General features: G+C 40.5%; 1 protein-coding gene across 6 annotated transcripts in view; it reads left to right on the forward strand.

Moving 5' to 3' along the window:
* CUX1 (cut like homeobox 1) overlaps positions 1-24,067 on the forward strand; it is a 376,350-nt gene that overhangs the window by 54,526 nt on the left and 297,757 nt on the right. For 5 of the 6 annotated variants that reach the window (XR_014174281.1, XM_081940389.1, XM_081940391.1 and 2 more), the window contains exon 2: positions 21,787-21,897. Coding sequence is in view for 5 of the 6 variants with exons in the window: in XM_081940389.1 (XP_081796515.1) it covers positions 21,787-21,897 (111 nt within the window). In the remaining variant the exon portion in view is untranslated. The remainder of the gene's footprint in view (positions 1-21,786; positions 21,898-24,067) is intronic. The other variant, XM_081940390.1, reaches the window with a different exon arrangement.

Consider the following 24,067-nt stretch of genomic DNA (forward strand, 5'->3'; position numbering starts at 1 on the left):
GGTACGCAGAATTGGTGGTAAATCCATCCATTATGAAACGGACCCATAATTTTACTCACCACTTTCATGAAGTCTAATACCTTAGTGAGTTCTCAACCAGTACAAGTTAATTGGTTAACGTGTATACAATTTATAGAAGAGTTACTTCTATATGCTTATGCTAAAATCTTCATGCCAGTCTGTTAAATTATTTGTCCTTATGTCTCCTGAATTCCCTGGCTTTGCTGCTGGTTTTAAGAAAGTTATCACAATTTCTATAAAGTAGACAAACTTTTGTAGTACTCTACTGTATTTTGAAGGTGTGAACTTGCTTGAGAGCAATCAATGCTTCTTAGGTGCAATTTTCTTTTGTCACAGCAAATACATATATCTATATAGGTTTTAATCAGATTTAAGTAGCTCTTAATTCCCTTTTCTCTTATTCTCATTAAAACATTTCTTGGCACCATGATAGTGTGTACCCTTAATGTTTGAATAATTAATGTTGATAGTAATAGTTCCTGAGGACAGAGCTTAGGATTCCAATATGATTTGGAGATACTTTACCTAAAGATTACAGGTTATTTACAGTAAGCAAATGTCTAGTTCTGAAATATGTATTTCAATGAGCTGCTGACACACATTACATAAATACGTTCATATATTGGGTTGTCTTCTCACAGTGAAGGCAAGGGGTACATTTGTGTAACTTTTTATTTATATTTCATTCCAGTCTATTCTTTTGCTTAACTATAATAATGTTGAGAATATGTAATAATGCACTTGGGTTCATGCAATCCATTCTCTCTTTCCATTTTTTTTTGTAGGAGGAGAGGCTGGTGTTTCTGCTCTTGGTACCAAGCTGTAATTCTTCAGTTTATCTAGATGAGATTAATTAGGGTTTTTTGTGTGAATGAAGATTTAATTGATGTTTTGATTTTTGAGATATTTTTGTGGATAGTGCTGGTATATAGATCAAGAGAAGCTCAGTGGCCTTCCAGACATAACTGGGCTGCAACTTTCAATATTCATCAATTTAGCCATGCTTGCACAGTACAGTAGCACTGTTGTTGTTGAGAGTGGTCACAACATTGCTCATGACAAATTATTTTGCCTCATTTGGACTGTGTGAATGAATAATAGTTTGGACAGCATATGTGGGCCTATGATATGGAACACTCTTTGAATAGAGACAGTATCTTCCAAATTATTATTTAAGTAGAGTTAACATCCAAACTGTATCACTGGGAATGGTTATTCCCGTAGAGGCCACATGAAATGGCCTTGAAGGACAGGATGAAGAGCTGCTACCAAGGCAATGCTCAATCAAAAAGGCCTGGAGTCTGTTCTAGGAAACAATTTGGAGAAATTATCTCAGACAAGCTTCTCCCTGTTTTCACATGAAAATAATGTGAGGGAGGCGAGAAGCATATTGAGACTTGCAAGATTCTGTTCCAGTAAAGTAGTTTCAGACTTACAATGCACAACCCAAGACTGTTGGCTCATCCTTTCTGAGACATTTCCTTACCTAAACAGAGGAACAGAATTTGATGGGCAGGCAAAACAGCAGTAAGAGTGTGAACAACTTCCAATTTCCTACTGGCTTTCTAATTGACTTTGTTGGCAGGGAATGTTGGAAATCACAATGTGACCAGGCCTAACAGTGGTGATACTCCAGTGGCCACAACTTTATGAATACAATGACATGCCTGCAAGCCATCTTTTCTTTTTGGACTTCAGGCCTGCCACACTTTCTACTGTGGCAAAATAGGAGGGGGGATTATATGGAGTTGGGTGATATGTAGCCATAATATCATTCTTCTTAGAAAGCCAAGGTCATCTTTATCTCTGCACTGGGCCGGAACTGGATGGGTGGCACCTGTCTTCATGGCAGTGGAAAATTGGACCATGTGATTTACTTGTGGGTGTTGGGGCAGGATCTTGAACTTTCAACTGGGTGGGAAAACCTGGAGGCTTTCAGATTCAGGTTTTCCCAGTTGTGCCAACAAGGCTCTTTTAATAGATTGGAACTTTGAGGAATCTCTTGCCTCGGACTCTGATTTTATATATTGGATGCTATTTGGAACCCTGACAAACAACTGATGTGAGGATCCTTGAAATTTCAATTCTGCAGGAGTAATTGGCCCTAGATTTTGAATCCATTATTTAAGCTAGCGCATTTGAGACACCTAACGACTGCACGAGATGTGCTTAATAATCGCAACTGGAACTGCCATTGTAAGTTGGCATTGTCACATGACATTGTGTTTTATGATTGTGTCACTTAGTAATGGAGTTTCTGGTCTCAGTTACTGTTACAACTAAGAACTACCGGTATACCCTTTTAGTTGCATTTTTCCACAAATATTAGATTAAAACTCAGAAGGTTGAGGTTTAATCCTACACAGTGACGGATATTTCTTTTTGGGGGCAGAAGGAAACAATATCTGCTGCAAACTCCATGTAGGCATTAGGAAGGGCATCCAGCCAGTAAACGCTCAGTTCCACCCAGCCATCCTGACTCTACCCTTAATTAAGGGACTAGAGGGTTGTAAAAAGAAAAAAAATATATATTAAAAATGACAAGGTGTCATAAAAACAAGAGTGTATTGCTGATATTAATGATAAAGCTTATGGCAAAAATAAAACCAGCTTTTTAAAATAAGACATCATTTACTCTCTTTTATCTCTCTACTGGCAAAAATTTAAGGTCAAGTTCATAGCCAGTCTTCTGAAGTGGATCAAAATTAACTGGCCAATTCCCAACTCAAGAAAAGCATAACCAGACCACTAATGTGTTTGGAGTGGCTTGCAGCTGACAATTGCAAAGATTGGTAGCATTATGAAAATGAGACATGGATACTTAAACCGCATCTTGGAAAGATTATTTCTATGCAGATAATTTGCCATAAAAATTTATATCACAGTCCTTAAAACTGTCAGACAGTTTGCTTTGTCTAGGGAAAAAAATGATTTATGTGGCATTAAAATATATTTTATGTTCCAGTCCTTTAGAATTAATGTTTATTGCCTGTAAAAATGAAATTCTTCCTATGGATATTCAGAAGTTTTGGTGCTGTGTGAGTCATATATGCCGTGTTTTGCAGAAATGCTGTAAATAAATGGCAGAGCAATGTTACCTTGGATTTGCACTGCCCAGAACTTCCTGTCTTGAATGTCGAAGTCGCTTGGCCGGCTGACCTTGGGTACTTGTATGGATGAAAGAGGTGGGGGAATGGGGTGGCTTCTTTCTAGCAAATTTAGTAAAGATTATGTTTCTGGATACAAGCAACACCTGAGATCATTATGTTCAAGACAAAGCTAATGTTAAGTTTACAGAGGGCAATTTTTATCCATTCATCTTCTCCAGAGAATTTTATGGCTTGTCCACACTCCATGTAAAGCTAATTATTTCCTAGTGTACTGTAATGCCACTAGTTATGATGAATGATGTGATTATAGTTGAGAAATGAGATGGCAGTGCATAGAGTTTAAAGATGAGTTACATTGCATCTATTTGTACAAATATTAAGATATGCCCCTGCTAGGACCAGAACATTTTGCTCTCTACTGTATTATATCTTTATACTCTTGTTTTTTTTCCTCCTTAAGAAGATATTCCTTAGTATGAGATTTCAACCAGGTATGTGGAGATTGACTTTGCTTCCTGTACTTGATATGGTTTTGGTGTCTAGAGTAGATACATTATGTTATAAATTGGTGTTATCAATGGGGGGGGAGGTTTAATTGCATCTGGAAATGGTCAAGGGTGTCCCTGCCTGCGAAACCTGATTTTAAGGTGTGTGTCTTAGTGACATTTTCATGTGGCAGCTTTTAGGAACTGTTTGTTTGTAGGACCTTTAGCAAACTTTATAGTATTTATTTATTTATTTATACTGTGCTCATTCTGTGGATGCCTAACAAAAGGTCTTAAATGAAAGTTAAAGACACCTGGTAGTTAAGAGTCCAGTTACTAGTGAGGAATATTCTTAATTAATGTGGCGCATCTATAGTGGATTAAATTATGAGAAACCTGTTAATTGAGGCAGGGTAACCAGCTGGATTTAAAGTGGGGGAAATGATTCAGAGAGCATCTTGGCAGTTCCTTCCACAAGTATATCTTTTCCTATGTCCAGATGTCTTTTCCTCAGTTTTTTTTCTTTGTAAATAGATCCTGGTATATCATTGAGGGCATTATTTCCTTATATACTTTCTTACTTATATGGAAAATACTTTTTTATTCTTTATTACTTTAAAGGTAATAGTTGTCCAGTTGTTTCAGACTCGGGAGGGGGGGCAGTGTTCATCTCCATTTCCTAGCTGAGGCGGTCAGCATTGTCCGAAGGCGCTTCCGTGGTCATGTGGTCAGTGTGACTGTATGCTGAGGCGCACAGCAGTCTCTTTTAAAACGGTAAACATTCCTCACCAGCTGGAAACACTTTCTCTTTCCGTAGCCTTCCGTTTTGGAGCCGCCCCGACTTCATCAGCCTGATGGCTGGACTTTTTGTCGCCGGCTTGAAGAACTTCTCTTGGATCGATCAGGGACTTTGCGATGTCCCTGAGATCAGCAAGACGTATTCTTCCTGTTCACCGTCTATGCAGGATGGTTTAGGTCCGATTGGACCACCCAGTGGCAAAAGTTTCGGCTGCGGTCTCGGAGCATCGAGACCTCACGTCCGTATCATCGAGACGTTGGCTCCTCCACTAGATGGGATTTTTTAATGTTGCTACAATTACGAATAGTCCTCAATTTACAACCACAGTTCAAACTGGAGTCTTTGTTTGGTGCGCAAAGCAGTTGCTAAGTGAGACATCCCATGATTGCTTCATTCATTGATTGGAGTACCGGCTCTCCCAGTTCTGGTTGGGCTACAGGGCCCACTGGTGTATGAAAATTTGCTGCAGACTGGAAGACTTCAGTCTGCTCCCCAACCCATCAGACCTGGGAGGCTTCAACTGGCTATAAGACCCATCAGCATGTGGAAAACCTTCACGGTCCAGAAAGCCTGGACCTTCTCTCTACCCCACCATGCCCAGGGGCCCCAGGCCTTCTCTGGGACCCACTATACCTAAGAACCCTTGATCAATTATAGGGCACAGCAGCACACATAAATTATTCCACCTACCTTTGCGATTTTTGCTGTGGTGACAAGTCTTCCCAGCCAATATAAGGCATGGCCTGAACAGAATGGGGCAAAAATTGGTGTGTAAGAGAAGCCGCCAAAAGAAACATTGTGCTTGAAAATAAATCAGATCAGGGACTTGTTCTGAGCTAGGCTTCCCAAGAGCATGAACCAGACTCCTCATCCCAATAAAACCTCTTTTATTTAGGTTAAAGGGAATTTCTCTCCAGCAAAGTCTCGGCAAACAGTCTTTCATGAAATTTTACAACTACAGACCTTTACCAGGGTTGGAGAGTTGCCAGGCCGATATCTTCCAAACGCCACGCCGTAGCAGCAATTACTTGGCAAAAAGTCAGGAACAGATCTTCACCCTAATGAATTGAACTAATTGTCTCCTGCAAACTCCCTTCCCCTTTTGCTCCTCTTTATTCCCTATGGGAGGGGCCATTCACAGTCCACCTGTGCCTTTACTCCCAAGTTGGCCCTTGTTCCTTAACTGTTCCCTTCTCCTGGCAGCTCTGCGCATGCGCACATCGGGAACAGGCTCCAGCTGTTCTTCTGTCCCACTGGTACCCGACTCTGAAGGCAGCTGATAACTGTCAGACTGCCCTGGCTCCATCTCTGCCTCTGACCCAGAGCACTCATCACAGCCTTTCCCAGACGCCAGGACTGGCTCATGTTCCTCCCCAACCTCCTCACTGCCACCAGCTCCGCTAGCTGTTGGGAAGCCACAACAGGACTGTGGAGAAGAAAATGCCTAAACGTGTCCCTAAATCCATCCCTATAAGAAAGGCAATGTGGTAGCATCTCAGGATGTCGCATCCCCATCTGTTGTAGAGGCTCATTCCTCCCAGTTACTTGACCCAGAATACAACTATTACTAATGATTTGGAAAGAGTTCCAGAATCCAATACGTGCATACTTTCCCTAGCTGGTTATTCTACCCAACCCAACCTAATTCTGGAAAGAAATTATGTAAACATATATGCATGTTTGTCTTTCAGTATAGCATTTCTCAAAACTGGACAGAACAAGACCAGATTTGTGGGAGGGAGAGTGAAACCAGCAATAGAAGTTCAAAAACGGCCCAGATTTGGCTGGTGACTGTAGAGAAAAGCATTTGAGAAGACATTAGCCCAATCCACCCCTATGGGAGAGGCAGGTTGGGAGAGAGTTTGAATACCAAGCCGCCTCTATTCTAAGCCCCCTCCCTCTCTTCTCAGTCATGTGACCCAGAGCAGAGTTGTTACTAAGGTTTTGGGGAGGAAAATCCAGAAGCCTTTATCTAACAAGTGGTACTGGTATCGATGTTCTGAGCACATAAATAAAGCGGAGAAGTGATCTAGTTAGTCAAGTTGCATTATCCTCAGTTCTTTATTCAAGAACTTGAATAATGGAAACACCCCCCCCCCCGTCTGATCCGGCAGCATCTTCATATTTTTAAAAAATTGGTCACATATATAACAAAACACAGCTTCTTAGAGGTATTTCCTCCTGTGTGAAATCTTTCTTTTAAAACGATGGCTCGATTTTTCCTTTCCTTCTTAAAATCCTTTTGCCTGATCTATAATCGCATGCCATGTAAGTGGAACAAAGCAACATAAAACTTTAGGTTTGCCTCCCGGTTTTATTTTTTTAGGTAGAAATAAAATAACACTCCTCTGCTTCAAAAGTCATTTTGCTTCGGTACTAATTTTGCTGAAGCTACTCTTCCTTCCCTGCATTTTACAGTTTTACTATAATGTTTTGACAACATAGCAATATCAGTTTTACTACGATCTTTGAAAACTTTACTGTGACTTCTATTTGGGAGATCCGTAAGAAATTTTGGCGTATTAAATGGAGGGACATTAAAACAAAAATCATTTTCAATTTTTCTTTTTATTCTTCTTCCAGCCTGGACATAGTACAAAGGACTTCTTGGCAGAGTTCACTACAGATGGTTTGAAAGAGTAGGGCAAATGTGATCTTCAGCAAGCTTAATTTTCTCTCCCTTGCACTGAAACTCCAGAATGGTATTACACAGGCCAGGTGCAGAACATATGTTGACGTGATGCTATAAAATGTATGGCTTTGATTTGTTGTGAATGCTTTAATATTCTCTGCTCCTTTTTTTGGCAATGTAAACATCATGTTAGAGTAGGGATTTTTCACACCTTCCTTGTGAATGCTGTCTTCAGAAACTGTGAATACTATCTTCGGAAGGGCCAAAATAGTGGACGTTTTTATTATCTATATGTCTTGACAGCTTCAAAATCAATGGCAGATGTTTCATTTTCCCCATGAACTGGGAAAAGATAAATGATGTGGGTGGGCGATACTGAAAGAATCAGTTTTAGTATTTTCATGCAATATCATACATCCCATTTTTTTCTCTGTTTCATTTGGTATACTTGCTTATCCTGGCTCTCTTTTTTTTTTAAAGATTCTGATTGTGGTGGACAAGTTAGTTTCCTTCCCCATAATTAAATTTGAGCCACGTTGTCACTTTGGCAGGAAAACCTGATATGTCTACTAGTGTTTAAATTTTCTGATTATCACCTTGTTCTTTTCTCTTTGCCTCTACAGCCAATATTTCTCTTCATGTTTCTGTTTTCCTATCAGTCTAATTTTAATGCATAATCTTTTTAAAAATGTAGGATACAAGTTGAGCCATTATAGCAGACTTACTACGCAAAACAAAATCAATGTATACAAATTGTGTTCCCATATTGTCCTGCATGAATATGTGGCTGTCTCCGAAATACCTTTTTGGAGAAAATCTGTATCTTTTGTTTAAAAGTGGCTCATACTTTTTATTGTAATAAGATGGCCTTGAACCATCTCATAATTTTTATACTACCATTTATGTTTCTCAAGTTGCGGCTGCTTCAGCACTGCTGTGCGGCCATGGGCAGCCATGGTTGTGTGATTGTCATTTCCAATGCTCCCTGACAGTTTTTCACAAGTCAAGGGGAGGAAGCTGGCAGGAAGTTTGAACTTGATAGTGATTGCCAACATGCCCTACCAGCTTCCCACAAGCAAAGTCAGTTGGGAAGCTGGCAGGAAGTTGAAAGTCCAAGGCCAGGAGACAGGCAAGTAAGTCGCTGCTACCAGATAGGGGAGAGAGCAAAGGTGTGCACAAGAGGCACAATATGGGTCAGAGAGGGTTCCCTAAGGCAGGGGTCCCCAACTCTCAGGCAGGGATCTACAAACATTGGGCCACAGCCCACTACTGGGCCGTGGCTTATTTGGAATCATTTGCATGGCCCAGTTCCCCTCTCCCCCCCTGCCAGATTGTCAAGCCACAAAAGTTGGGGACCGTTGCACTAGGGTGTGATGGTACCCATGAGGTGTGTTGTGGGTCAGAAATGGTGCGGTGTGAGTTAGGGAGGGTACGTGGAGGTGCAAAGATCAGTGTGGCACAAGCATAGAGGGATTGGAAGAGGATACACTGGATGGGGGAGCTTTACCCAAACAACGTGCTGGCTTCCCTGTTGACTTTCTCCTTGCTAACTTGCCACAAACAAAGTCAGTGGTGAAGCTGGCAGGAGGTCAGAAATTGTTCCTGCCCAACTGTTTTTGTGCCTGCTTGTGGTCATTGTGTTGATCTGTTTAGGTAAGTATACATCTCTGAAACAATGACACAATTGAAAGAATGATCCAATGAGTCACAGGTTGACTAGTATTATTACATAAGTTTTACTGATCTAATATTCTCATTTATAAGGGACATGTAGTCACTATACAATAATACAATACAATAGTAGAGTTGGAAGGGACCTTGGAGGTCTTCTAGTCCAACCCCCTGCCTAGGCAGGAAACCCTATACCGTTTCAGACAAATAGCTATCCAACATCTTCTTAAAGACTTCCAGTGTTGGGGCATTCACAACTTCTGGAGGCAAGCTGTTCCACCGATTAATTGTTCTCACTGTCAGGAAATTTCTCCTCAGTTCTAAGTTGCTTCTCTCCTTGATTAGTTTCCACCCATTGCTTCTTGTTCTACCCTCAGGTGCTTTGGAGAATAGTTTGACTCCCTCTTCTTTGTGGCAACCTCTGAGATATTGGAATAATGCTATCATGTCTCCCCTAGTCCTTCTTTCTCTTAAGCTAAACATACCCAGTTCCTGCAACCGTTCTTCATATGTTTTAGTCTCCAGTCCCCTAATCATCTTTGTTCTTTTTCTCTGCACTCTTTCTAGAGTCTCCACATCTTTTTTACATCGTGGCGACCAGAACTGAATGCAGTATTCCAAGTGTGGCCTTACCAAGGCATTATAAAGTGGTATTAACACTTCACGTGATCTTGATTCTATCCCTCTGTTGATGCAGCCTAGAACTGTGTTGGCTTTTTTGGCAGCTGCTGCACACTGCTGGCTCATATTTAAATGGTTGTCCACTAGGACTCCAAGATCCCTTTCACAGTTACTACTACTGAGTAAGGTATCACCTATACTGTACCTGTGCATTTCGTTTTTGTTGCCTAAAAGGATGTCCTTTTATTACGTCTAACATCTTTGTCATATTCAGTTGTATAATACGTTTGCTATGAGGAGCAGTTAGGATTTGGGAGTGAAAATCTCATATAAGCACATAGTTCATTAGATTAGAGTACCATCCTATTGTGGCTTATGGCTCAATATATGGAAACTTGGCAGTTGTCTTGGTGTGTTGCCGGGATCAGGCAGTTAAATCATATTATGATTTATTTCTTTGGGCACATAGGTTGTATTAACATAACATAACATTCTGAAGTTTTACCATGTTGTGTGAATTGAGCTGCTCAATGAAAACAAGTAGTCTATATGCTGTTTCACTCCATGGCTTAGCTGGATGTACATAACTAGTCCAGGGGTGTCCAAACTTGGCAACTTTAAGACTTGTGGACTTCAACTCCCAGAATTTCCCAGCCAGCTGGCTGGGGAATTCTGGGAGTTGAAGTCCACAAGTCTTAAAGTTGCCAAGTTTGGACACCCCTGAACTAGTCCAAAGCAGTTCATGCAAAGAAGCTGCCTGTTGCATCTCTGCACGAGGCATAAGGCTGAACAAGATTCCTTCTAGCCAGGTGGCATTCCCAGAACTATGAATTATACAGGTGAGTGGGCTACTTTGAACATTTGCCTTCTGAACGTTCCAATTCAGTTCTAGTTGAATTTTTGGGGGGCAAAAGATCGAACGGTAGTTTTTTTTTTTTATGCTGATACATTTAAAGCAGTGGTGAAATCCAGCAGGTTCTGGAGAACCGGTAGCAGAAATTTTGAGTAGTTTGGAGAACTGGCAAATACCCTGTTTCCCCAAAAATAAGACCTCCCTGGATAATAAGCCCAATCGGGCTTTTGAACGCATCTGCTGAAATAAGCCGTCCCCTGAAAATAAGCCCTCCCCAAAAATACTACAACACAGCAGCAGCCACAAGGTGACCACGCATGCTGCCTCCTGCACCTCAAAAATAATAAAACCTCCCTGAAAATAAGGCCAAGCGCTTATTTCGGGGCTCAAAAGAAAATAAGACCCTGTCTTATTTTCAGGGAAATACGGTACTACCTTTGGCTGGTTCCAGAGTGGGGTGGGAATGGAGATTTTGCAGTATCCTTCCCCTGCCACCCTCCCACAGAACCGGTAGTAAAAAAAGTTTTGAATTTCACCACTGATTTAAAGATTTAAAGTATTTTTACTGTTTGGAATTAAACAGCATGCGTTTTTAAAAAAATAAAATGAAATGAAAATGAAGCAACCCACCAAACCCTTGAAAATAAAGATGCCATTTAACTTTGGGCATGCGGAACTGTTCGCACAACCTTTCACACAAGACAGAGAAGCACGTGTGACCCTTTCGTGGCCAACCGGCCCTTGGGAGTTGCGGCATTTTCATGAGAACATGACCTCACAGTGCCCCAAGAGAATGAGATGAAAAGGAGCCCTTTGTGAAGTGATTTCACTTTACCCCTACTGCTCCTGCCGCAGCCCAGCGCTCCCCATATGGTAGGTGGCTGCATCTGGTAAAAGAAATGATTCTGCCTGGGAGGGGGAGATGAAGTCATCTGTTCCATCAGCTTGTAACACTGAACTAATTAACAGACAATCAGCATTGATTGAGACAGCTGCATGCTCTGGGGAGCGATTGGGAACACACATCTTTGCAGAACTATTGTTTATTGCTCTCAGGGCAAGGCACTGAATCTGCGCCTTTGCTTGCCTGGATTGGAGGTTTCTGAATGGCCCTGGGAGTTTTATGCAGCTGATACGTCCAGCCAGCATTTGAAAACCTGCTTGCTGGCTGCGTTTATGGAGAACTTCTGTATATCTCTACGGACATGAAATAAGAACTTCTTCTGGTCTGCAGAGTCTGCTTACTGCATGTCATCTGTTTACCCATCATTATAAGTCTGCATGTGTGTGTTTGCACAGATGAAGGTAGAGGAAAAGGGACCATTTTAAAAGGCTAGAACATACATAAAACAGATTTATCCAGTAGCTTCTAAAATGAGCAATAAAATCTCAAGCAGTCATTAAGTCCAGCAGGTTTCAGGTTGCTTTTTGCTTACCTCTTAAATTTGCTGATTTTATTTACTTATTTACATAGCTGCTCATCTCTCAACCAGCTTTGGGCAGCGCCCAATCAAAGATTAAAAGACATATAAAATGATATTAAAACTATAACACTAAGCTGATTAAAATATTAAAACAGCAAAAACCTGGCACTGCATCAAACTTCTACTGTGTGATTATCGAGGCTTCTCCTAGCTCTTAGGGGAAAAGCCAGTTTTCGAAGCCACTGTAATTTCAAACCGTCGCTAAGGCTAAAAGAATAGAAGCATGCTAAATGCTAGACGGGTATTCAGAGTATTCAGTAAGGCAGAAGCTACCACGGAAAGGTCCTGTTTCCTGTCTTTTCCTATAAGATGGCAATATTATATATCCTACTTCTCCTGATAGGACAGGTAGATGTCCTTAGGGAAAGGCAGTCCTGTAGATAGCCTGGGCCGTATAGGGCTTTAAAGTGATGACCAGCACCTTAAATTGTAGTTGGAAAGATACTGGAAGCCACTGCAGCTTGTGCAACAAAGTTGTTACACAGGCAAACCTAGGGAGCACCATTTTTGTGTGAGTAACTGCCTTCTGGACCAGTTGAAGTTTCTGGGTGGTCTTCAAGAGCAGCCCGACGTAGAGCACATTGCAGTAATCTAGAGGAATCAATGGCTATTCCTCTTAATGGCAATGTGACTGCCTCTAAAAGCCATCTGCTGGAAGACTAGTGATCTTCCTTGGTCAGTTGGTTGGCCACTATGAAGACAAACTGCTGGCCTAGATGGGTCAGAGGTCCAATCCAGCAAGACAATTCTTGCGTTCTTGGCAGGATGACTTAGGGTCTACCCAATTGCCTATTCCTGTAGAAATCAAACAAGCTTGCAGATAATTTCCCAAAATGCTAAGCAGATGTAAGCGTACTTAGTTTCAACAAGGTTGCTGCACTGTGGCCTTAAGGCAGTGCTATGGTTCTTTAGCAGAAGACACATTTTTGGTTTGGCAGAGATATATTTAAGTTACTAGTCTGTAGTATATTGAAGGTAACTTGCAAGGGTAGTCCATGTCTATGTCAGGAGGTTAGATTTTCACTTCCCAATAATTTGGGAAGATGGTTCTAGCCACAAGCAGTTAGGTGAAAGTCTCCTTAGAACCCTCAGAAAACTCTGCTGTTAGGTTCTGGCCAGCTTTGGCAGTAATGTATGAAATATATCAAGAACAAAATCATTCTCTGGCTGTGATTGCACAACAAGCTTAACCACATCAATGAAAATTATAGCAAATACATTTGTGTAATATGCTAACCTCGATTAGTTTTGTGCCATCTTAGATTATTATTATGCAACCCTAACCCATTTGGTTAGTTTATGATTTAATGTATTATCCAAACCCAGAAAAGCTTCCAAGGTCAGCATGCTGCGGAAAAGCAGTAATGGATGCTTAGTCGGGGGCTACCTGTATATGGAGAAATAAGATGAAATAAGATGGCAGGTTGAAATGAGATGCAATGGTGAATTGTAGAAGGTGAATTCAGTGGAATTCTTCAGAGGACCACTTCTTTCTGCAACTTGGATCAACATAAAGTTAAAAGTTCCCCTCGCACAGATGTGCTAGTTGTTCCCAACTCTATGGGGTGGTGCTCATCTCCGTTTCAAAGCCGAAGAGCCAGTGCTGTCCGAAGATGTCTACGTGATCATGTGGCTGGAATGACTAAATGCCAAAGGTGCACGGAAAGCTGTTACCTTCCCAAAGGTGGTTCCTATTTTTCTACTTGCATTTTTACACGCTTTTGAACTGCGAGGTTGGCAGAAGCTGGGACAAGTAATGGGAGCTCACTCAGTTACACGGCGTGGGGATTCGAACCACCGAACTGCCGTCCTTTCTGATTGACAAGTTCAGTGTCTTTGCCACTGAGCCACCGTGTCCCATTGGATCAACATACTGTTTCATTCAAGACACACAAACATATCACAATCCCAAAAGCAAAACACCAGAAGCCCGGAGGATAGGTATTATCCTGGTACTGGATAGGTACTGAATTTGATGCCAGGTGAATGTCGTGAAAAAGGATGTAAGTGGAAACATAACAGAAATCCTCTGACTTCCATGACTGCCTTCTGGATTTCTGAAGTTTGTATGCAGTGGGGATGGAGGAAGGACTTAAAGACAGGCTTCTGAGGAAGATTACAGTGTAGAAGAGGGTGATGTTTTTGGATATTTGAATCCAAGCCACTACTAGAGTAATCGAAGAACAGATGTCTTGTGTCTCCTGAGAGCCCTGGTGTACGCAATCTGCTGGGAAATACTTTTGCATCAGCTTAACCGTATAGCGAATCCTCTAGTCCTGCAGAAATTGTGCTTAAATAGCCTTTTCTCCGTTGAACATGTCTATACTTACTATATATATATATTTCATCTCAATAAATATTTATTTTTCCCCAATAGTTTTACACTGGTCCCATTATAATTGAACCCAAGAGAACGTAACGTGCTATAATAAAAACAATACATTCAAATAATATAAAACCGTGCATTCACGTCTGGGTTGGGGAAGTAAGTAAGAAAAAAAAATCCCAGAAACTATTCATCTGGTTTCATACAGGGAAGGCCTGGGGTAAAGAGATAAGTTTTCAACAGGTGCCTAAAAGATCTAATGGAAGTTCCTCATAAATTTCAGGGAGGAGAGCATTCCAAAATGCAGGAGTCATTAGAGAGAAGATCTTCCCATGAGTAATCACAGGATGACACTCTGTGGTTCTTGGCACACATGGCAGGGCCACCTCTGATAATCTTAGCAGGGATGTAACAGCAAAGGCTGTCTTTAAGTACACCATACTTTCATTGAACTGGTGGGCCCTGATAGAACAGAGTGAATGTTGAAATCCGCACAATCACACTTGAGATAATCTTGGTTAGGAGGTTGTTTGGCAGAATGGTGGGGTAAAGGTAAAGGTTCCCCTTGCACATATAATACAATACAATACAATAGTAGAGTTGGAAGGGACCTTGGAGGTCTTCTAGTCCAACCCCCTGCCTAGGCAGGAAACCCTATACCGTTTCAGACAAATAGCTATCCAACATCTTCTTAAAGACTTCCAGTGTTGGGGCATTCACAACTTCTGGAGGCAAGCTGTTCCACTGATTAATTGTTCTCACTGTCAGGAAATTTCTCCTCAGTTCTAAGTTGCTTCTCTCCTTGATTAGTTTCCACCCATTGCTTCTTGTTCTACCCTCAGGTGCTTTGGAGAATAGTTTGACTCCCTCTTCTTTGTGGCAACCTCTGAGATATTGGAATAATGCTATCATGTCTCCCCTAGTCCTTCTTTCTCTTAAGCTAAACATACCCAGTTCCTGCAACCGTTCTTCATATGTTTTAGTCTCCAGTCCCCTAATCATCTTTGTTGCTCTTCTCTGCACTCTTTCTAGAGTCTCCACATCTTTTTTACATCGTGGCGACCAGAACTGAATGCAGTATTCCAAGTGTGGCCTTACCAAGGCATTATAAAGTGGTATTAACACTTAACGTGATCTTGATTCTATCCCTCTGTTGATGCAGCCTAGAACTGTGTTGGCTTTTTTGGCAGCTGCTGCACACTGCTGGCTCATATTTAAATGGTTGTCCTAGTGCTAGTCGTTCCCGGTGCTCTGTTTCAAAGTCGAAGAGCCAGCACTGTCTAAAGACATCTCCTTAGTCAGTCCGTGGCTGGCATGACTAAATGCCGAAGGTGCACGGAACGGTGGGGTAGTATGAATCTATTGTAAAAAAAACCTCTAAACCGGAAATGAGATTTTCATCTTTTTCTTATTTTAACAGGTTTGAAGTTGAATTTATCCGTTTAGGTTTTCTTTTTTTTTTAAAAAAGTAAACCTAAAGAAATCATGTTAATTAGGAAGGAAAAATTCAAAATCCACTGTCCAACCATAAAATGTAAGACAATTTGCCACGACCAACTTGCCACAGCAAACTCGCCATGCAAGGCCAAGTCGTCGTAGGACAACTTGCCGCAGACAAGAGTTATACCAATATTGAAGAAATGGTGGAATAGAATCATTAAGAAAAAGAATGAAAAGAGGGCAATGAAATGTAAACAACAAAAAAATAAAATATTTTTTTAATTGTTTGAAATAATTAAAATTGAATTGTTGACTTGTCCTACAGTGAGTTGGCCTGTGGCAAGTTACCCTGTGGCAAGTTGGGCACGGCGAGTTGTCCAATTCCACCGACCATTTACACATAAGATTTCAGGCATACATCTCAGATCTCCATCTGTCAAGAGAAAAGAGAGAGGGGAAAGAAAGAAAGAAGAAAGAAAGGAAAGAAAGAAAGAAAGAAAAAAGAAAGAAAGAAAGAAAGAAAGAAAGAAAGAAAGAAAGAAAGAAAGAAAGAAAGAAACTGCAGCCCCAATTGAACTATGAGATATGCATGAAAAGAAGAATTGCACATGGATTAGTTTCTACTAGGTTCATTCATTATTAGTTTCACCCAGAACTCTTGAGATCTATGAAAGTCTAATGGTTACTCCACCAATAATTAACCAGATTTGGTTCCATTGTAGTGGAGATGCATAGGCTTCTAAGTATCAATTGTAGTGGTTTTAAGTTGGTTTTCTTTGTGAAAAAATCCTCACATATTTTAAAGTGTGATTGGCGGGAACTGTATATTTTGGTCTTGGGCTTCCTAACAGATTGCTTGATAATGTGTTGTTGAGGGCCTTATGCCTAGGTATTAACCATATTGGTTTCTGATAAGTATGTACAGACACAGACACACATGCACATTTTCTTTTTGGCTGCTTGACTCTGGGATGAATTTCAAGATTTGTTTTCCCAGCTGTTAAGCATTTTGTTCTTTTTCTTTTAGCTTTCTATTTCAACTATATTAACTCTATTAGAATCAGCTAACTTTTTTTTTTTTTTTGTATATTCGGAAGAGTAGAATTTTCTGAGCATTTTATGGTAATCTAGGATATCATGAGGCTATCCGATTGCCTCTTTCTGTCCTTTCCATTAATAGGGCTTATTCACAAAGTACTGTATGTAGATGTAGGATTATAAGCTAACATTGTAGAATGAATTTAAATGAAGGACTTCAGGAAAAAAATTGTTGAGCAATTCTGCTCCTATCGTCTTGAAGCAGAAAGCTTTATTTTATACAACCTGAAGGGTTTTGTTAGATTCCCTCCAATCTTTTGTGCTAGTTAACCAAAGGTTAAATGGTAAAAAGTTAAGCGTGGGAACAAGGCTAAATGTGCTAAAATTTTCATGGTAGCAGAAGGGAGATTTTGAATCAATTTACCCAGGGGTGGGCTTCAAAAATTTTAGCAAGGGATTCTCTGCCCGCTTGCTGGGTGGGAGTGCCATGGTGGGCATGGCCTAGTCGGCCTCCTGCACCATGGCGTGTGTGTGTGTGTGTGTGTGTTTGCCCTCCCCTAGCTTCAGAGGCTTTCCTCAAGCCTCTGGGAGGCGAAAACGGCCTCCCCACGCTCTGGAGGCCCTCTGGAGGCAGGAAACAGCCGTTTCTGGCCTTTCTGAACTTCCAGTAGGCCCATTTTTCACCCTCCCCGAGCCTCCGCACGTGCCCTACACTTACCTGCATCCAAAACAGGCTGCATTATTGGGTGGGGTTGGGTGGGGCTAGCCAGGAGTGGGATTTAGGGGTTCTTCAAACTGCACAGAATCTTAGATAAAGGTTGTCCCGAACCCCCAGCAGCCCAACCCTGAATTTACAGCAATTAAGGATAGGTTTGCAAATATACGTTATACATAAATTGGCTTTTACCTGACGTCCATCAAATTACAGATCAAACTTATTGCATGCAGCTATAAAATAGCATATTTGTTTCTATATCCTATGAGTATCCTCTTGGGTTTGAATGATTTCAGATCCACCCAGTATCCTTTCAGTTGTAACATCCATCTTTAATTGAACCAAAAGACATAGCCCCTGTCCATTTACTTCTCCCCTGGATTTCTGAGAAGCTGCAGAAGAACAGAAACATTGCATGAATGTACTTGTTTCAAAGCAATCTACAGCTCTGTGTGTACCAGTGGTGGGTTCCGGATCCGTGGGTTCCGGATCCGTTGCAACCGGTACGGTTGCAACAGGGCCCGGCGTCCTCCACATGAACACGCGTGGTGCGCACATGCATCGTACCTTCCAGTGACGCCTCCGCAAGCCTCTGCGACGCCCCATCTGCTCGGCGGAGCGTTGCGCAGGCGCTGTACGTGCCATGCGCATGTGTGGAAGGCTTTAAAGGACAGGTAAGGAGCTCCGGTAGGCAGTGCTCCGGGCAGGCTCCGGTACGCCTGTACCGGGGCGTACTGCCTGCAACCCACCACTGGTGTGTACCAAAAAAAAAAAAAAAATCTCCAAGGATCTACTTGTTTCAGTTAATTTTCTGCAAGGCTACTTATTTTACTGCCCTGTTTCATGCAACTCTTCAACACTTACAAATGCCATTCAAGTATTTCTTGTTCTGAATAGCGAAATGGATTTGCTTACTGACCATTGCGAAAATGTAATGTTGGTGCTATTTCTACAAGTGTTAGGAATGTACCCATCCAAACCAGCAAGAATTGATCTCATTTTTAATCAAGAGATTCATTGTTGGTGTTCTCTCCACGAAATAAATTCCTACCATGTGCCTTTTCACTTCTATTAACCATTGTTAAAATGTACTTGATTCTTTGTTTATTATGGATTTGTAATAAGAATTTGGTTTAGGAACTTGGGTAGGCAAGGAACCTTTTCAGCTTTTGATTGTAATTAACGTTGCAAATAGTGAAGTAGTGGGAAGGAGGAATGTTGTGGGAAGAGCATGCATGATGAAATCTAGTCTCTTCTGTACTTGCTCTCTTTTTTTGTATCCTTATGAATATTGTATGATGTGTGACTCATATATGAAATCCTGGAGCAAAGGAAAATTCTGCCTGATTTGGGATCTTAGCTGGTTGTCTTATTTCATCTGAAAGTCTCTGCCTCTTTAGTTTGATTCATCTGAAAGCTTTTAATTTTGTTAATTTCTTTTTGTAATGGAAAGACTAGAAGTGACTTGTTGGAGCAAATGGCCCCAGCAGCTGGCTTGCATTCTCTCTCACTCGTGAGCTGTTTTTCTCACTTCTCATGACCGTCAGATTTATTCACATTGAAAGGAAATCGATCACAGGTAAAGAAAAATCTACGGGCAAATCCTCCCCCAAGGTACATAACACAACTTCTATTGACTTCATGGAGATGCAGTGCACATACTTCAATTTAGTACTTAAATAGAGCGAACAGCGATATGAGAAAAGCGTTGTACAGCGATGCAGAAATAGAAGCAGAACTGGAATGCCAATATTTGTTCTGTATAAAAAGGTAGCATCTTCCATTGGGTACATGCGGAAGACATGATGATGACATTCTCTCAAATATGTTTTCAGGTCTGCCTTTTTTTGGTGCATAAACCAAGCGTATCTGGAATAAGATGGCAGATTCATTAACATAACCACAGAAAGATATGTCTCTTGAGAAGTTTTGTTCTTGTATTTTTTTAAAAAAATTCTAGACTGGTGAGTGAGAACGCGTAATTCAGATGTAAAATAGACTTCGCTAGCTTGGTGCTCAAATCTCAACACAACATAACATGCTCAAACCACAAAATTTAATTATGATAAGTATTAAAAGTTATTTCATTAACTAGATATAGTTTTGTGACTATTCAACACAATGAAATGTGAATGGAAAATCATAATGTCTCATTTTTGATTTGGCATATATGGATGTTGACATACAAAACGTAGTCGAGGTGGCGCAGTGGTTAGAAGTGCAGTACTGCAGGCTACTTCAGCTGACTGCCAACTGCAGTTCAGCAGTTCAAATCTCACCGGCTCAAGGTTGACTCAGCCTTCCATCCTTCCGAGATGGGTAAGATGAGGACCCAGATTGTTGGGGGTAATATGCTGACTTTGTAAACCGTTTAGAGCGGGCTGTAAAAAGTACTATGAAGTGGTATACAAGTCTAAGTGCCATTGCTATATGGAAGGTAAAATAATGCTTAGTCAGGAGGGATGCTGCATATCAGAATATTTAGCATTGGGATGATGTTGCCATCTCGTTATAAGCACACATCTAGAGTTGCAAAGCCTTCAAACGATTTAAAGCCAAAGACAATGGCAGTCTTTTGGTGGCCAAGGAACATACTTAATATTTTTGTGGAATTGCAAAGAGTGCTTGATATATGCAATATATCAAATATGCAATATATTGAATACACAAAGGAAAAATGGCAGCATCATGCACGTGGGGAAAATCATGATTTTTGGTTGTGGCAGTTAGAAGCGTGCCACAATTGGCTCTCCTTCCAATTAACAGGGATGCCGAATGTGGCCGAATGAAAAGCATTACGTGAAAACTTCACCTGACCAAAATCATGGTTGGCAATGGAGGTCTGGAGATAGCAATCAAAGAAGGTTGTTATCTCCATCTGGAGATAACAGTGACCTATGGAAAATTGTAATGTAATGGAAGAGATGTAACTGGTAATATATGAAAGGTAGTGGATGAAGTGAAAGAAACATAGATGGGTGTCTTTGAAACTTAACATATAAAACTGGATGAAGGGAAAAGATGTATTAGACCTGAATGAAGATGACCTCACTTGAATGGAACGGAGTTGTGGATGATGTATGCAGAAAATTAAAATATAGACAATAATTGTGAATGAAAGGGCTAAAAATTGAGGAATGGTATGGTGGCATCAAGGTAATTGTGGTGTGTATGACAGTAGGAACCTAGACTTGGTATAGTTATATATCTTGTGCTTTGGGGAAAGCACAGGTAATCCTTTACTTACGAGCACAATTGAGCCCCAAATTTTTATTGCTAAGCAAGATATTTGTTAACTGAATTTTGCCCCATTTTACAACCTTTTTTGCCACAGTTGTTAAGCGAATCACAGCAGTCAAGCTAGTAACACGGTTGTTAAGTGCATCTGACTTTTCCATTGACTTTACTTGCCAAAAGGTCACAAGAGGGGATCACATCATCCCGGGACACTTCAATTGTCATAAATATGAGTCAATTGCCAAGCATCCAAATTTTGATCATGTGACCATGGGGATGCTGCAACGGTTGTAAGTGTGAAAAACGGTCACCAGTCACTTTTTTCAGTGCTTTTCAGTTTTTCCCACTTTGAGCGGTCACTAAATGGACTGTGGTAAGTCAAGGACTACCTGTATAGCAAAACAATGGCAAGTTTAAAGAAATACAACTTGCTGATGAGAAATATAGGGAGTACAATGTAGTCTGTGATGAGGAATGAATGTTCCTTGAACTAGAGGGAAAAAGCTATCTAAGAACATGCTTCTTACTTTGGTTTATGGAACTTAGAGTTGGCTATGTCAGGAGCAAAATAAAATCAGCCAAATGTAGCGAAAGCATGATGGTTATTGTAGGAGCTCCACTTTAAGTTGCTTACCCCAGAGCCTAAAGTGCGATAGTCAGGAAAATGTAGATGAGATGTGAAATGGAATGTGTGCCATTCTCTGGCTCAGAGGTGCATAGCCCATGACTTCCTTTTGATGCTGCTTGCTTCCCCCCCCCTTCCCCCCAATTCAGCTCTGATAGACTGACTGCCATGCAGTTGGGCTCTCTGTAACTTCCTTTCTGATCTCATCTTTTTTCCTAGTGGGGCTGCCAGACAGTACCAATAGATATTATCTATCATCCATTCAATAAAAAATAAAATTAATGTAGTCAGAGATGTTACAAGTTCTAAGTATAGATTGTGTAGATCAGGAAAAAGGGCTTTACGGTAAGAGTGAATTGGGAAGGAAACATGGATTGAGTCTTATATCAAATTCTTGAAAACCCTGAAAAATCAAGGAAGATGATACCTTTGTGTTTAACAAGCATTTGTGATAGTTAAAAGACAAACTGCTAATAAAGTCGTTCCAGTACACTGCAGGGAAATGCTTGGAGCAGATGTAATTTCTCAATTCTCAGCATCTAAATTTCCTTTCTTCAAAACAATAAAAAAAGGAACTTTACAGAGGCCGGTTGTAACTTTTGGGGAGGGATTGGTAACGAGACATTTAAAAGAAGTAAATGACTTTAATGGGGGAGATATAAAATACTTTCATTCATTGCTTTTTGCTTAGCAGTTAAACGTATGCTTTTCTTTTCTTTTTCGTGATAGCGAGAACTTGATGCAACGGCAACAGTGTTGGCTAACCGACAAGATGAAAGTGAACAATCAAGAAAGAAACTTATTGAACAAAGCCGTGAGTTCAAGAAAAACACTCCAGAAGTAAGTTGCAATACAATACAGATTTTGAACTGTTTTCCATAGCATGAAATGACTTTTTTCCATCTGTTGACATTAGCTACAATGACCTCTTCTTCCATGTTATTTCTTGGACTTCTGACAAATGGAATCTCTTTTCTCTCTCTCTGTAAAAATCTTTATACTTTGGATGTGTTAGGCTTTCCCAAAAAGATTGCATAGCATCATTTATTGTGCAGAATTCTTTAAAAAAACCTATCATTTCATCAAACTAATTAGGAGCACAATAAAAAAGAATACTCCTTAAATTTGGCAGTTTCATAATGTTAATGAACTACTTCAGATTACTGTAACTATTAACTATATGTACATGTAAGAAAACGCTGGGCATGCTGAAATGAATATGTCAATAATTTTCAATGTCATAATTTTTCAATTAAGACTTGTAAAATGTAAAAGAGATTATGCTGCTGCTGCATGGAAATATCTCAACATTTTGTGGAGGAATCCCAGAAACATTATGTTTTGAAAGAAGCATTTATACCCTATTTAAATATGCTGTGTAATTATTTTTTTCTTAAATGTTAATTTAAGTGGTTTTGGCTATTGGAAAGCTGTCAGGATCTTTTTTTAATACATTATATAAAACTAAGTAGGCATACTTTTTTTAGTTTTTCTTATTTAAATATAGATCCATTTAACATGCTAAATGAGCTTCCCACCCTGCGCTTCCCAGTACGTTGGTTTCCACCCATTCCACTTATCATAGATAATATCCTATCTAGTTTTAGTTTATGATGTCAGGAAAAGAATTCCAATTCTGGAAATCTGAAACCCTATTTCTGTTTCTCTGAATGGTTTCTCCATATTCAGAGTACTTCTATCCATTTGACATCAAGTTCTTCTCATGTGGCGCTGTTAAAAAGAGAGCATTTAATGTAGTGGATGTCTGGAATAATTAGCTACTTCTCAGAACCTGTGCCCAACACAAGACATCAATCAGTGAATATTGATAAAGAACCGTGACCCGCAAGAACTGTACCAGGAAAAGCGCCATGCTAACTTTCTTTCACCCTCTTAATAGCAAGAAATAGGATAGCATTGTTTTATGGCTAGTGGATATATGTTCCTCTGTGTGAGCGCTCCCTCCCTCCCTCCCAATCATTCACATGCACCCACATAAGCACTATTAAGCTGTGAGATCAATAATTTGGTAGTGTAAGATTCTTGCTTCTTTCCCCCTGTTTTCACTTAAGGGAGTCTAAAGCAGTGAGGACTGGAAATACTTTATAGGTAGTTCTCAACTTAAAGCCACAATTGGGACCAGAATTCCTGTTGCTAAGCAAGAAATACTTTATAGGTAGTTCTCAACTTAAAGCCACAATTGGGACCAGAATTCCTGTTGCTAAGCAAGGCGATTGTTAAGTGAGTCATGGGGTTTTACAACCTTTTTTTGCTATTGTTGTTAAGTGAATCACTGCAGTTGTTAACCAAATCCGGCTTTCCCCGTTGATTTTGCTTATCAGAAGACAGTCGGGAAAGTCACAAATGGAAACCACATGGCACTGCAGCCATCTTAAATACATGCTGGGTGCCAAGTGCCCGATTTTGGAACACTTGATTCTGGGAATGCTGTGATATTTGTAAGTGCAAAAGACTGTTCAAGAGCCACTTTTTTCAGGGACTACAGGGATTCTTCAGAGACAAGATGTTTTGATTTGATATAAGCCATCTTCACGTGCCAAAAGATCGCTTTATCTGGCAAAATGTTTGATTGCAGATGTGTATTCTGGGGTTTGATACAGATTCTGGAATTGGAATGCTTCAAAATGATGGGCTTTGCTCAAGTGCATAGCTTGCCATCAGTAAGTCCCCCCCCCCCCCTTCAAGCCAGTTAATTCTACTTTGTATGAGACATGTTTGTTAGACATGTTTCTAGAGGAAGCACTGAACAGTAACAACTTATTGTTTGAGGGTGGGGGTTGTGGATCTTTTTGGATCAGAAGCATTTTTGAGAATGAAAGTGATTGTTGATGCTTGCCTTTTGTTGATGGATAGATTGTTGCTAGATGGCAAATCTAGACAGCATATTAAAAATCAGAGACATCTCCCTGCCAACGAAAGTTGGACCATAAGAAAGGCTGAGCACCAAAGAATTTAGGCCTTTGAACTAGGGTGCTGGAGAAGACTCCTG

The sequence above is a fragment of the Natrix helvetica genome, assembly GCF_964273705.1.
Source record: "Natrix helvetica genome assembly, chromosome: 2".
NCBI lineage: Eukaryota > Metazoa > Chordata > Lepidosauria > Squamata > Natricidae > Natrix > Natrix helvetica.